The sequence below is a fragment of the Hippocampus zosterae genome, chromosome 9 (genome assembly GCF_025434085.1).
Source record: "Hippocampus zosterae strain Florida chromosome 9, ASM2543408v3, whole genome shotgun sequence".
Classification (NCBI taxonomy): domain Eukaryota; kingdom Metazoa; phylum Chordata; class Actinopteri; order Syngnathiformes; family Syngnathidae; genus Hippocampus; species Hippocampus zosterae.
In genome coordinates, this window is record NC_067459.1 from 5,891,652 (window position 1) to 5,905,278 (window position 13,627).

The window sequence follows — 13,627 nt, forward strand, 5'->3', positions numbered from 1 at the left end:
GCCTCGTCTAGTTTATCATGTTTAGGAATTTAGTAGACCTCGCAGCGTCTCGCTGGGCCTTCCAGCGGACCGAGGGTGTTTTCTCTAACCCCCCCAGCGCACCCTACAATTTGGTGACAGAGGGTAGACTAGATATTAGACCAGGAAAAAACGTGTGAAAGTTGTTCCGCAGGTGGTGTAACAAGATTTTGGTGGATTTCATCGAGACACAGGCAGTCATGGTTCTGTTTGTGACCGCAGGCAGTGCACTCCAGTGATAGGTGTGACGGATGTCATTGTCATTGTTTGTATGAAATGTATGTTTCCAAATGTCATTGTATTTCATTCCTACAAATGACAACAACATGCATCATTCGCTCTGAATCATTGTAAACATCAATTCATTTAATGTATTATTAGTTTTATTGTCATCTTTAACATTTTTATAAAGACCCCTAAGCCTGTAGCACGCGTATACATATGCATACACACGCACACAATTGGGGGGTGAAGGCAGGCTCCAAGTGTCCACTTTGCAGTAACCGGCTTTACATTGTCCACAGGTGGATATGTTGGTGCAGTTCTTTTTAAACATTTTTTACATTGTGAATGAGTCAAGCCACTCCAAGTCGCTGGGAATAATGTTGGCTTCGTTCAATCCCACAACGGCGAAAATGTCCATTTCTAACTCCACTCATATATACACTCATATTGCGCACAACTTGCATTGTGCACGAACCCCCACCCTCCTCCCGATATGTGTTTCCTGAAGGAAAAATAAACATTAAATTAAATAATAAAAAGAAAGGGAACTTTGTATAGATTTGGTAACATTTATGTTGTTGCAAAAGTGATATTACTGTGTGAAAGAAAGTTCAGCTTCGTTAACAGGAAATGACGAGTGGGCTGGTGCTGCTTGTTTGATGTCCTGATGATGGAAGTAGGCGTTTGCCTTCCCTCTCATCTCCTTTGGCCTCGCCTCCTTCTGTAATATGATCAGTGGAGGATAACTGCATGTAGAGGGCATCCGCTACCTGCACTACCTGTGGTGGACCTAGACAAAGAAAAATAAAAATAAAAACAACAATGGCCAAATTTTTTATTTGAAAAAAAATCGGAACTCGTTTACCATCTCCATTACTGCACATGTCGAGAGTATCCATCATGATGCTCCCCAGCTCCCTGCGGGACAACTTCTACACAGGCAAGAAAATGTTCATTCGGGATAAGTTTCGTGAAATTTAATCAATGTGATTACAACAAAGTTGTGAATGCATAATCCTTCGATGACAAGAAGCGATGCATCCGTCTGAGGGAGGGAGTGGTAGAGGGGGGTTACCTTATTGCGTAGCTGCAGAAGTAACATGAGGGCATCTCTGAACTTTCCCTCCATCAAATAGAGCTTCTCCCTCTCTGTCCCTTCCAGACCTGTCTTGTCGTCCTCTGGATCCGGCCTCTAACAAGGAGAAACATTGAATAATAAAGTTATTTAAAAAAGTTGGAGTCAGGTCAAAAGAGGTTGCCAATATTTGTGTTTGAGTATAGTTTGTAAACACTCTACATCAGGGGTCCCCAACGGCCGGGCCGCGGACCGGCCATTTGTTGTCGGGCCGCACAGAAAGAATAAATAACTTACACTCCTTCCGTTTTATTCATTTCGGAATCTCAAAGATGTTTTATTTTGAAAAATTACCAGTTTCTCTTTTCTATCAGTCTGCAGTATGTCACTCTTGACGCAGGGAGCTAGCAAAATGAATAAAATAACAAACGTCTTTGAAAAGTTTTTTTCTGGAAGGGGAAAAGGCCCAGCCAGGAGACGGAAGAGGAGCCTACGACTTTCAAGAAAGAGAAGGCTACATTTAATAGACAGTATCAGGAGTCCTATTTGAAATGCGGCTTTATTTCAACGGGATATACACACGCACCAACCCTACTCTGCATAATCAGTGGCGATGGTGAGTCATATTTTTAATACACTTATTATTTGCTGAGTATCTTATTTTGAAGGCACGTTAAAACCTTGCCATAGCGACCAGAGAATGCTGCGGCCAGATAGGACGTTCCTCGTGTCATGATGTGCCTCGTGTCTTGCGCCTGAAATCGGCAGCATTTTCACAGCCCCGCTTTGTTCAGCGAAAAGGTCGGTGCTGATGGACAGTTTGCGGCTAGATGGATGCATGGCATGAGGAGGCGACGATAAGAAGAAAGGAGCGTCAGCGCAGAGCGCCGATGCGGATGTGGAACTGGGAGTCGCGGCTTGGAGTTGAAGCGGATTACGTGGGACAGGAGATGTGAGCCAATCTCTTTTCGTCAATGGACGCTACAGTTTCTTGTTGCTTTCAAGCTTAGCTTGTAGCAGATGTGTGCACATTTTCAGCATGACGTCTTTGATCCAATAGTGAAAGGGACACTTTGATTTGCTCCTCTTTCATCTATTACTGCTTCAAACAACAAAGTGAATGGAGGAAAAGTGATACAGATGGCACGACTGTCTCTTTTATGTGTTGATTTATTATTTTGTCATTTGATGTTAAGTGTTCTTTTGATGGCGACGCGGGCACCCGCAGCGGCTCCTCTTGCTGTCTGTTTAAGAGGGAGGAAATTTCATCTGTGCTGTACACATACAACACATTTGACAATAAAGTTGTAGTTGACTTGACTTGATGATTCGTGTTTATTATTATGTTTCGAAAATACCAAACTTTTCATGCAGGTCATATCATATACCATATATCCCTCGCTGCTTCGCGGTTCGTTTATCGCGGGTTCAGTGCATTGCGGATTTTTTCAAACATATTTAAAAATATTATTATGATTATTTTTTACATATACATGGAGTACAGTACTGTACATGTTGCTCTATGTGACTCGCTGTTGTTTTGCAGCTTCTCGCGGACCGTTTTCGGACTTAAAAAAAAAAAGTTTTGTTATTTTTAACCTGTTTGTTAATTGGACGCAACTTTGCGGATTTTCGTTTAGCGCGGGTGGTTTTGGTCCCAGTTAACCCCGATAAACGAGGGAGTACTGTAATATTGTTATATATCTAATATCTATCCGGCCTTGCAGCCCGGTCCCTGAAAATATTGTCTGACATGAAACTTTTGTCGAGTGAACTGGACTCTTGTCATTTCATTTGGTACTCTTGATTGAACTATTTCCTTGCCTTTTTGCCAATTTTTGTTCATGTCTTGTTTTTCCTGGTTATTGCTGACCAGCGATTTCTGTTCATTCTTTGTCAGTGGGTGTTCTGCCCACAGTAAAAGTTTCGGGCCATTTCATTAATAGTAATTCTGTTTAGAATATTCATTTAGTTATCGCGGTGCATTGTGGGTAGCAGATGCCATGTTTCATCAGACGAGTCATTACAGAAAGACTGATCGTGGTCGTTGCTACCGGTCCTCCCGAGTTATATTCCTTTCGTTTCACCTTCAAAAGCAATGGCTATAAGTCTGCTCGTGTTTAGCATTATTTAGAAATGTGTTTCGGAGATTGTTTTCCCTCAATTGTCGTCATTGGAAACTCGCTAGCCAAGAGTACTGCTAACGACGTAGCGACGATGCTAAATCAGTGCTAACAAGCTAATTAGCGTGCGAAGGTGCTGCGAAAACGCATTGTTTATCGTTTTGTCACATTTTGAGCTGAGGAGAGAGGAGCGTTGGCGCAGAGCGCCGATGCGTATTTGGAACCGTGAGGCGCCGCTTGGAATTGAAATGGATTTCCATGGGACAGGTGAAGTTAACCAATCTCTTTTCTTCAATGGATGCTACAGCTTCTTGTTTACTTTGAAACTTAGCTTGTAGCCGACGTGTGCACATTTTGAGCATGACGTCTCTGATCCACTGGTTAAAGGACACTTTGATTCTCTCCTCTTTCATCTCAAACTGCTTCAAACAACAAAGCGTATGATGGAAAAGTGGTTAGAACTGCATGACTGTCCGTGTTTTATGTTATGCGTTGTGTTTATTATTTTAATTTATGTTAACTGTTTTGTTAAGCGCTTTGTTACAACTGCCGCTGTTGTGAAAGCGCTATATAAATCAGCATGTATTGTATTGCATTTATGTCCTTTTAAACACCTGACGATTTGTGTACACAATATTAATGCATGTTTTAAATCTGTTCATTTCAGTTTCACTCTACAATTCATTGAGCTTGTTCACTGTTTGCCGACAAGAAGACCGTAATAAAGGAGCAAGACGCTCAGTTTCCTGGCCTATGAATAAATGAGTTTGGCCTGCTGTTGACCTACGTTAACATACTCATAGTATTTAATACGTAGCGATCACAGTACAGTGCGCTTTTTGTCAATTTTTGTGAAGGAGTTTATATTTAGTGTCTGTTTGTGGAATCCAATCAGTTTTCAGTGCGTCTTCGAACTGTGACACTCTCAAACCAATATACTGTTTACTCTAATGTATCAGCTACGGTCAACCTTCTTTGCGTCGTGGCCCAGATGAGTCATATATTTTGACACCCAACATAGACGCAAATCAAAACAAATGATCTAACTCCCCATTGCACGATATGATGACTGTTGTGGTTGCAATCGTGGCTCCTGAAAAACCACAACAAAAAAATGCTACATACATTGCGAGCTTTCTGGAATTGTCTTACATCGTGTAGCAACGTCACTGAAACTGTAACGAGGTCCAAACTTCAAGTGTAAGATGATGGTTGACAGGAATGAAGATGGTTCAGTTGGTGCCTTAACTTGCCTTGACGCCTCAATTATTTTTGAAAACAACCACAACCACCTATTGTACCTGGTTGTTTTGAAGTTGTCACCACTAGGTAGGAGACAATGGTTATTAGTGCTTCCACTGTGTTTTTCTCCAGAAAAAGAGAGGGGATGCCATGATGAAAAATAGGCAATCATGTCTTTCAGGTAAAATAGAGAGCAGATTATAGGTTCAACTGCAAGCCTTAGAGCCTAGTTTGCTTCAAGATTCTGTTAGCCATGAAGTATTTCACCCAAAGTCGCAACTATGTACATGTTACACAAAGTTAAAAGTCCGGAAGTATAAAGCTAGTACTGAAGCTGCCAGAACTGCTCTGACAGTTTTACAGTTCTTACAGTTTGTTTACAGTGAGTACACAAACAACAGTGATTTTTTTTTGTCTTCACATGTATTTACCAATGGAAGTAAAACTTTATAAGAGGATAGATAGTGTGTGACAAACTTGCACTGACCTGTTTAATAACAGGCTTCTGAAGAGACAAAAATGAGTCAGCGGAGGGCTGAGACTTTGATTCCCTCAAAAATTACGCGATCTTAAAGTGACATTCCCTTCACAATATAAAAGATCTGCATGTGGAAAGCTCGTACTGGTAGTGATGATCTCTCTCTAGTGACACAATGTACGATAATCGGGATTCCAGACCTCACTGAAAGAAGCTAAAGTAATTATTTTGACAGGGGCTTCACTTTTTTAAACACCCTATTCAGAAGATCGTTTTTATCAATAGCCCTGGCCTTCCAAATACACACATTAAGAGCTTTGGCAATGTTTGGTTTAAAAAGGCCCAAAACTCTTTGTTGGTTTCTGTTTTATTATTCCTACGGGTGGCCAAGTTTTCTTTAGCGAAGTTGATACTTGCAAGATCTCAACATTAACAGTTTGTGGAATCGGCCAAGTTACTACCCTACTGTGCAAAATGTTCAGATCATGTTTTCCTTGCTTACATCACCAAGTTTCTGCTCACAGCCTTTGCTGCTTGCAGAGAGATCTTCCTTTGGTCGCTGCCAGCTGCGGCATCCCCTGTTGCCCTTCGAATCACCGCTGAGGTGGCTGCCATGCAGGTCGCCCTTTGAGAGGATCTGATGGACCACGTGACTCGGAGACCTTTAAGAACGGGCAGAAAAGGAGTGCGGTGACGTGTTTTCTACAGTTCTATGTGCCAAATTGGTGGAAAGACAGCAACGGCAGACTTTGTGCTTTGGACTGAGATGGTAAAAATGAGCTAACCCTTTGCCCCAGCCGGGGGATCGGCTCATGTGCTTCTTCACCTCAAAAAGGCAGCGCTGTCCTTCATCGCCCAAGTCCTTGTCACTTTCCTCTTCTTCATCAGAGGCGGCTCTTCCCTCCACTGCTCTCTGAAGACACTCGGCGTCTGCAAACAATCCAAGTCCTTACTTTTGAGATTTGATGTGCATTCAAGCCCGCATGTACAAAGATGCACTGGAAAAAAATGATTTTTTTTTTTTAATCACCAGCAAGCAAAGGCTGCAAAAGGAGCAAACGAACTTCCTGCAGCACAGCACATCATTATGAGCTAATTTTTGGGCGGGGATTCACCCGCAGATATTCACAGAAAAACTATACCTTCAACTATAACTATAATATAGTCATTATTTTTGTGCTGTCGGATTTGACTTTGATCTTGATCACATTCATTACGAATCAGTTCCTTACCTGTCTTACAGTTTGACTCCACTCCTCTTGCCGAGGCAGCTTCAGGAAGACAAACGCAGCCGGATCTGAAGGAGGAAGACAACATACAGTATCTCAAATCATATTCGGTACTCATGCTCTACTCACAATCCATGTACAGTACATTCATGATCACAAATGATGTGAAACTGAATGCGTAAACAAACTCACAGGGCCTTATTTTGGCCGCTGTGAAGGGGGCACTCGCCTAAACACTTATACCCGTAGCTGTGCTGCGGCCAAGATGACAATAATTATAATGCGTTCAATGAATTGACTTCTACAATGACCCAGAGGGTTCGATCCAAGATGTTGTTGTGTTTGTGAATGAAATACGCTTCTGAATGTTAACTGTTGTGTTTGTAAATGCTTGTAGGTTTTGTGTGAAGCACATTGGGTTGCCTTATTTTTTATTTTTTATTTTTTTTTGATGATGGCGCCCCCTGAGTGGCTGCCTCTCCAGCAGCTCATATCCCTGTTTGAGTCTCTTTTCGTCCTTTTACTTTATTTATTTCTTCTTCCCATTTTGTTTTGCGTGGTTTTGTACCCCAGACCCATGGGGGGGAGAGGGGCAGCTTCATTTATGCTCATCTCCTTTATTTGCTTTAATCTTTTTACGTATCCTGTGAACGGAGATCCAGATAGCACACGCAACTCCATTGTTTACAGTAACGACCAGCTGTTAGCATGGCGGGCTAACAGCGGGCTACTGGCCGGTGACAAACCGGATATCCCACGAGAGTTGAAGAGGAGGACACGAGGGTGTCGAGCCGGGAAGGACCGCCGCACAAGGCGGAGAAAGTACAGACATGTCCTCCCGTCCGTCTTCATGGGGAATGTAAGATCGCTCCCTAACAAGATGGATGAGCTGGCGGCGCTAACGCGACATCAAAGGGAGTACCGCGAGGCTAGCCTAATGCTACTCACAGAGTCGTGGCTAACAGCGATCACTCCGGACACACATGTCGAGTTGGAAGGCTTCCAACTCATACGTGCGGACATGAATGAAGGGATTGGAAAGAGAAAAGGTGGGGGACTTGCTGTTTTTGTGAATGACAAATGGTGCAATCCGGGGCATATCACGATCAAAGACAAACTCTGCAGCCGGGACATTGAGCTGCTAGCCATTAGCCTCAGGCCCCATTATCTCCCGAGGTAATTCTCACACGTCATAGCCGTGACAGTGTACATCCCCCCGTCGGCTAATAGTGATGCAGAGTGTGATGCCCTGATGACTGTCGTGAGCAGGCTGCAAACACAGTCCCCCAACGCCCTGCTGATCATCTCTGGGGACTTCAACCATGTCTCTCTGTCGTCCTCCCTTTCAACCTTCAAGCAGTATGCAACCTGTGCCACTAGAGACAATAATATTTTGGACTTGTTTTATGCCAATACCAAGGAGGCATATAAACCCCTCTCCCTCCCCCCTCTTGGAAGAGCAGACCACAACTTGGTATTTCTCGAGCCTGTGTACAAACCCCTGGTGCACAGGCAGCCAACTGTGACCAGAATGGTCAAGAAATGGTCATCGGAAGCTGAAGATGCTCTGCGGGACTGCTTCGCGACAACCAGGTGGGAACTCTTCAGCGAGGTTCATGGGGAGGACATTGATGCACTCACTGACACCATCACGGACTATATAAACTTCTGTGAGGAGAACACCGTACCCACCAGAACTCTGCGGTGTTTTTCCAACAACAAACCATGGATTAATCCTGACATAAAGACCCTGCTGAAGGAGAAGAAGAGAGCTTTTCGGTCGAGAAACAGAGAGGAACTGAAGGACGTGCAGATTCGGCTGAGAAGAAAGATCAGGGAGGGGAAGAAGATATACAGGATGAAATTAGAGGACCAGTTACAGGCCAGCAATGTCACTGGTGTCTGGAGGGGCCTGAAAACCATCTCAGGCCATGACAGCCCAAAGACAGTGATCGAGAAGGACAAGGACTGGGCAGATGGACTGAACCATTTTTTCAACCGTTTCGACCAGTCGTCTGTCCCTTCCCCCAACCACAAACTGCAACCTCTCTCACCGAGGACTTCTTCTCCTCCCCCTCCTCTTACGACCAACTCTCATCAACCCAGTATGTCTCCTGGTTCCTGCCTGTCCGTCACAACAGAGCAGGTAAGGAACCAACTGAGGAAGATGAATGTGAGGAAGGCAGCAGGTCCGGACAAGATCAGTTCCCGGCTCCTCAGGACCTGCTCTGACCAGCTGTGTAACATTGTCCAGCACATCTTCAACCTGAGCCTGAAGCTGGGCAGAGCTCCACAGCTGTGGAAAACTTCGTGCCTGGTCCCAGTGCCCAAGACCCCCCACCCTAAGGAGCTGAACAGCTACAGACCGGTGGCACTGACGTCTCACCTGATGAAGACGCTGGAGACTGGACCCGCTGCAGTTTGCCTATCAGCCTGGCATCGGCGTGGAAGACGCCATTATCTACCTCCTCCACTCAGTGCTGTCACACTTGGAGAAGGCTGGGAGCACTGTGAGAATCATGTTCTTTGATTTCTCCAGTGCCTTCAACACCATCCAGCCCAATTTGCTGGGAGGCAAACTGCAGAATGCCGGAGTGGACCACCATCTCACAGCATGGATCATGGACTAACCTCACAAATCGGCCGCAGTACGTGAGATTGCAGAGCTGTGAATCGGGCCGGCTTCTCTGCAGCACTGGAGCGCCGCAGGGGACTGTTCTGGCTCCATTCCTGTTCATCCTCTACACCTCGGACTTCAGACACGACACTCCAAACTGCCACCTTCAGAAGTTCTCCGATGACTCTGCGATTGTTGGCCTCATTACAGAAGGGGACGATCGGGAGTACAGGGGACTGACAAAGGACTTTGTGGACTGGTGCCAGCAGAATCTCCTCCAGATCAACCCTAGGAAAACTAAGGAGTTGCTTGTGGATTTCTGCAGGAAAAAGTCCTCACCAGCACCGATGAACATCCAGGGTATGCACATAGAGAGGGTGACCTCCTACAAGTACCTTGGTGTTCTTCTGAACGACAAACTGGACTGGTCTACAAACACGGACACCCTGATTAGGAAAGGACAGAGCCGACTCTTCCTACTCAGGAAACTGAGGTCTTTTGGGGTTCAGTGGTCACTCCTTAAGACGTTCTATAACTCGGTGGTGGCCTCGGCCATCCATTATGGCATTGTCTGCTGGTCAGGCAGCATCTCAGCCCGGGACAGAAAGAGACTCGAGCGACTGGTCAGGAAGGCCAGTTCTGTCCTGAGTTGCTCCCTTGACACTCTGGAGGAGGTGGGCAACAGAAGGATGCTAACTAAGCTAAAAGCTATGATGGCCAGTCCCTCCCACCCCCTCCAGCCCGCCCTGACAGCACTTGGTAGCTCCTTCAGCCAGAGACTGTTACACCCGCGCTGCAAGAAGGAGAGATACCGACGCTCGTTCCTTCCGACTGCTGTCAGGCTGATGAATAAAAAATAACAATAATAATAATAATAATAATTAAATTATGTGAAGTAAAATTGTAAATAGTACTGCGATTTATCCATTGTGTTCATATTGTATTTAATTGAAAGATGTTTGTTGTTGGTTTTTTTTCTCTTTCTCCTTTCTTCTTTCTACATACATTCTTGCTGCTGGAGGCTGTAAATTTCCCCAGTGTGGGACGAATAAAGGATATCTTATCTTATGTCTGAAATGTGCTGTATGAATAAAGCTGCCCTACTTCGTCTTGCCTTATGATAACATCCACCACATAGGTCCACAAAGCTCAGAATCTGTTTGCCTGCGCCACGATCTAATCGACCAAAATGGTTTCACACCACCTTCGCCACAACTTAGACCTGCTATCAATGGGTCTCATGTTTAGTCTAACGTCAGCCACCAAATTGTCATGTGCATTGGGGGGGGGGGGGGGGGGGTTGTATAAAAGAACACGGCCGCCGTCTGTCGGAAAGGCTAGCATGACGTAGCGCCGAAATTCCAAACACGTTAAAGGAAGTGGCACATGCACGAAAACGTGCCCATTTTTCCACCCTAGCACATGTGTGCAGTCTACAAAATCATTAAAACATGACTACAAAAAAATTAGAAGCCTTCCGCTCACAAACGCAAACATACCTGTACTGTTGCAGTTCACTCTCCAGCTGGTTGATCCTCGATCGAAGCTGCGGCACAGATTCGGCTTGTTCCTGAATCATTCGCACCTGCTCAAGGCCCATGCTCAAAGCCTCCCTGGCCTCCTCTGCTCGTCGCCTGATCAAGGTTATGAAAATGATCACATTTGAATATATCAGTTGCTGATTTGAATCCCATGTGATTGAACCCAAATCCAACCTAATTTGGATGTTCTCCCTCCTGAGCGCAGATTCCACTCTGTGAAGCTTGCTCACTTCCTGGTACGCCCATCGCAGCTCTTCCTCCAGATGTTCATTAAACTTGATGGCCTCCTCCAGCTGTCCATCACGTGAGGAACGGATCAGCTGCAACTCTCTTAAAAGGGGGTCCCTCATGTCCCATCTTCTCCACAACCTCCTCCCACCATTTCCTCCAGCAACATTTAAGTGTCCTTTAATCCGCCGTGTTGGGACCAGTTTGCCTTGTATGAGGGAAATGGAAGTTGTGGGCGATGAAACACAGATGGGAGTTGACTGCGTGGCGCCCCTCTCTCGTCTCAGAGCCACTTCAAGGGCCAAACAGCGAGCGTCACTACCCTGCAGTGCTGATCGGAGGTCCTCCACCAACTCCCTCAGAGCTGTTAACTCTTCTGAGAATGACGAAAGGAAACGGGAGAAGTGAACCGATAAAGATAGGGCAGTACTAAAGATGATGATCTTCATATTCTGCTTTTGTTGACATGTTCAAAATAGAACCATAATACACTACTGGATCTGATTCTGCTTCATTAAAACATGACTACAAAATCACAACTTTGATGATACTAAGAAGCCTCTTCTTCGGTCTTGGGGTAGAACATGCTTGCTGATTTCAAATGAAGTTTGTTGTATATGTTTGACATACATTGACCATGTAATGGTGTTTAAAGTCATAGTCCTCTGACAGAAGCCAAAACTACAATGTAGACTGCGATGAAAATGACTTGGACACCTCTATTTGATCAATAGAGGCGTAGCAAACAGCATAGTATGTAACTTCAACTTGCACATTTGTGATTGGTCTTATTTTTGTCTGCCACAAATATTGTAGAAAAACGATAGATAGTAAGAATAAGTCAAAAGCAATGGTGGGAAGTAGCAAAGGAAACATATTTGCTCACTACACTTAAGTAGGTTTTTCAAGTATTTGTCATTTATGACCGTGTTTTAATTATGTACAATATACTGTATATATATATATATATATTCATTCATCATTCATTCATCTTCCGAGCCGCTTGATCCTCACTAGGGTCGCGGTGGGTGCTGGAGCCCATCCCAGCCGTCTTCGGGCAGTAGGCGGGGGACACCCTGAATCGGTTGCCAGCCAATCGCAGGGCACACAGAAACGAACAACCATTCGCACTCACACTCACACCTAGGGACAATTTTAGAGTGTTCAATCAGCCTGCCACGCATGTTTTTGGAATGTGGGAGGAAACCGGAGCACCCGGAGAAAACCCACGCAGGCCCGGGGAGAACATGCAAACTCCACACAGGGAGGCCGGAGCTGGATTCGAACCCGGTACCTCTGCACTGTGAAGCCGACGTGCTAACCACTGGACTACCGGGCCGCCCCTATATATATATATATATATATTTTTTTTTGACTTTTGGGTTTTACTCTACATTTCCCATGCATACTCACTGCACCCGATGTTTTCCCCATGACACAGATCATCACGAACATGATGAGAATTTAACGTTAGCCCCCCCCCCCCCCCCCTCCAACACGCACACACACACACACACACACCTTGGTCGACGGGGGTGGAGCTGCTGACATTTGTTTGCTCTATCCAATAATAATTCCTATAGGATCCTTAACATGCTTGCCCCCAAAGAGAGAAGTAAACTTAATGGCAGAGAGACACGTTTGCGTTTCGGGATTGTTACCTGTATACTTCACACTCACAATATATCAAATGTACGTTTAAGTGAACAAAGAGCTGGTAGTCAAATGGTCTTGCACATGCACAACTCAGCGTACCGGAAGAACTGTCCTCTGCATTCCGACCAGCTGTGGATCTGTTCTGGCCGTTCTGGCTATTTGTGAGATCAAAACTGACATATTTTCTCCTTCTGACACGAGGCCAACGTAGCCGAATGTGTCTCTCCACCAGCTCCGTCTCCTCAGTAACGGGCAGTCGCCACACGCATTCTCCTGTGCCTCTGCGCGCAGAACGCACACGAAAGAAGCCGCACAGACGCGAGTGAAAGTCCTTAAAAGTTATCTGACTCGGCAGTCCGGAGCATACGTCTTTGAACTCGTCCTCGTCTTCCTCGCTTTCTCCATCCTGCGTTCCTTTAATCGTTTTCTTTCCTTTCGGGGCTCCGGTGACTCCGAGCACGGCGCAGAGGGTGCTGAAGTCCTCCGCCGACACTTTATCGTCACGATTGGAATAAGCAAGATGGTGGAAGACCTCTTGCAAGTACTGGTCTATTCCAGTGGCCAGAACGACAATTTCGTTCTCCACGCCGGGATCGGGGCAGTGGTGGTGGGCCAAGGCGCTCCGTAGCCACTCGCTCCTCCGCGCTGCTCTCGGCCAAGGCTGGACGTACTTCAAAGCTAAAGCTCCGCGCTCCATGATAGCACATTCACTTTTATCACGCTAAGAAATCTCACCTGAAAAATTACGCCAAAGATTGCACTTTTAAAACCAGCCCCACTTCGCCTAGTCTCGGGTTCTTTCCAGGTCTGCCCACATCGTGAGCTGATCCCTACTAGAGAAAACAAAGTCCCATTCAACCCCGACTCCACCCTCAAATGCAAATTCTTTGACTTGATGGTCTCTGTGACTACCATTATGCTTTTATTTTATGCCTTATTTGTGCACTGAATTGTTACTAGGTCACTAGAATGACCGGGAGCACTGAGCAGTATAGTAGAACCACAGTCTCACTGTTTTCTTCCATTATTGCCCTCACATTGCTGTATGAGTACTAGTCGAGCACAAAGTGTAGTCTGTGTACTTGGGTAAAGTTTTTTTTTTCGTTTTAATAATTTCGTAGATGTGCACAAGCAAAAAATGGAGGTTTGCGCTGCTGTGGGAGTGAACATAGCTGACTTGTACTCATTCGAAACG

At 45.3% G+C, this 13,627-nt stretch overlaps 1 protein-coding gene across 1 annotated transcript; it reads right to left on the reverse strand.

The window, feature by feature from the left end:
- Positions 1-383: 383 nt before the first annotated feature.
- On the reverse strand, positions 384-13,277 carry si:ch211-112f3.4 (EF-hand and coiled-coil domain-containing protein 1). Its single transcript, XM_052075138.1, has 9 exons — positions 12,532-13,277; positions 10,723-11,152; positions 10,507-10,641; positions 6,394-6,458; positions 5,947-6,091; positions 5,664-5,823; positions 1,319-1,435; positions 1,109-1,175; positions 384-1,033 (listed from the first exon to the last, which is right to left on the reverse strand). The coding sequence occupies exons 1-9, from the start codon at positions 13,127-13,129 to the stop codon at positions 864-866; spliced, it is 1,887 nt and encodes a 628-aa protein (XP_051931098.1). The 5' UTR covers positions 13,130-13,277; the 3' UTR covers positions 384-863.
- Positions 13,278-13,627: the final 350 nt, after the last annotated feature.

Bases quoted from the DNA above. Each gene is read 5' to 3' on its own strand.
- si:ch211-112f3.4 (XM_052075138.1), bottom strand. From the start codon at position 13,129: ATGGAGCGCGGAGCTTTAGCTTTGAAGTACGTCCAGCCTTGGCCGAGA. The intron at 1,436-5,663 runs GTAAGCAAGGAA...TCTCCTTGTTAG, and splicing joins GTGAGCAGAAACTTGGTGAT to AGGCCGGATCCAGAGGACGA. The intron at 1,034-1,108 runs GTAAACGAGTTC...TTCTTTGTCTAG, and splicing joins CATGTGCAGTAATGGAGATG to GTCCACCACAGGTAGTGCAG.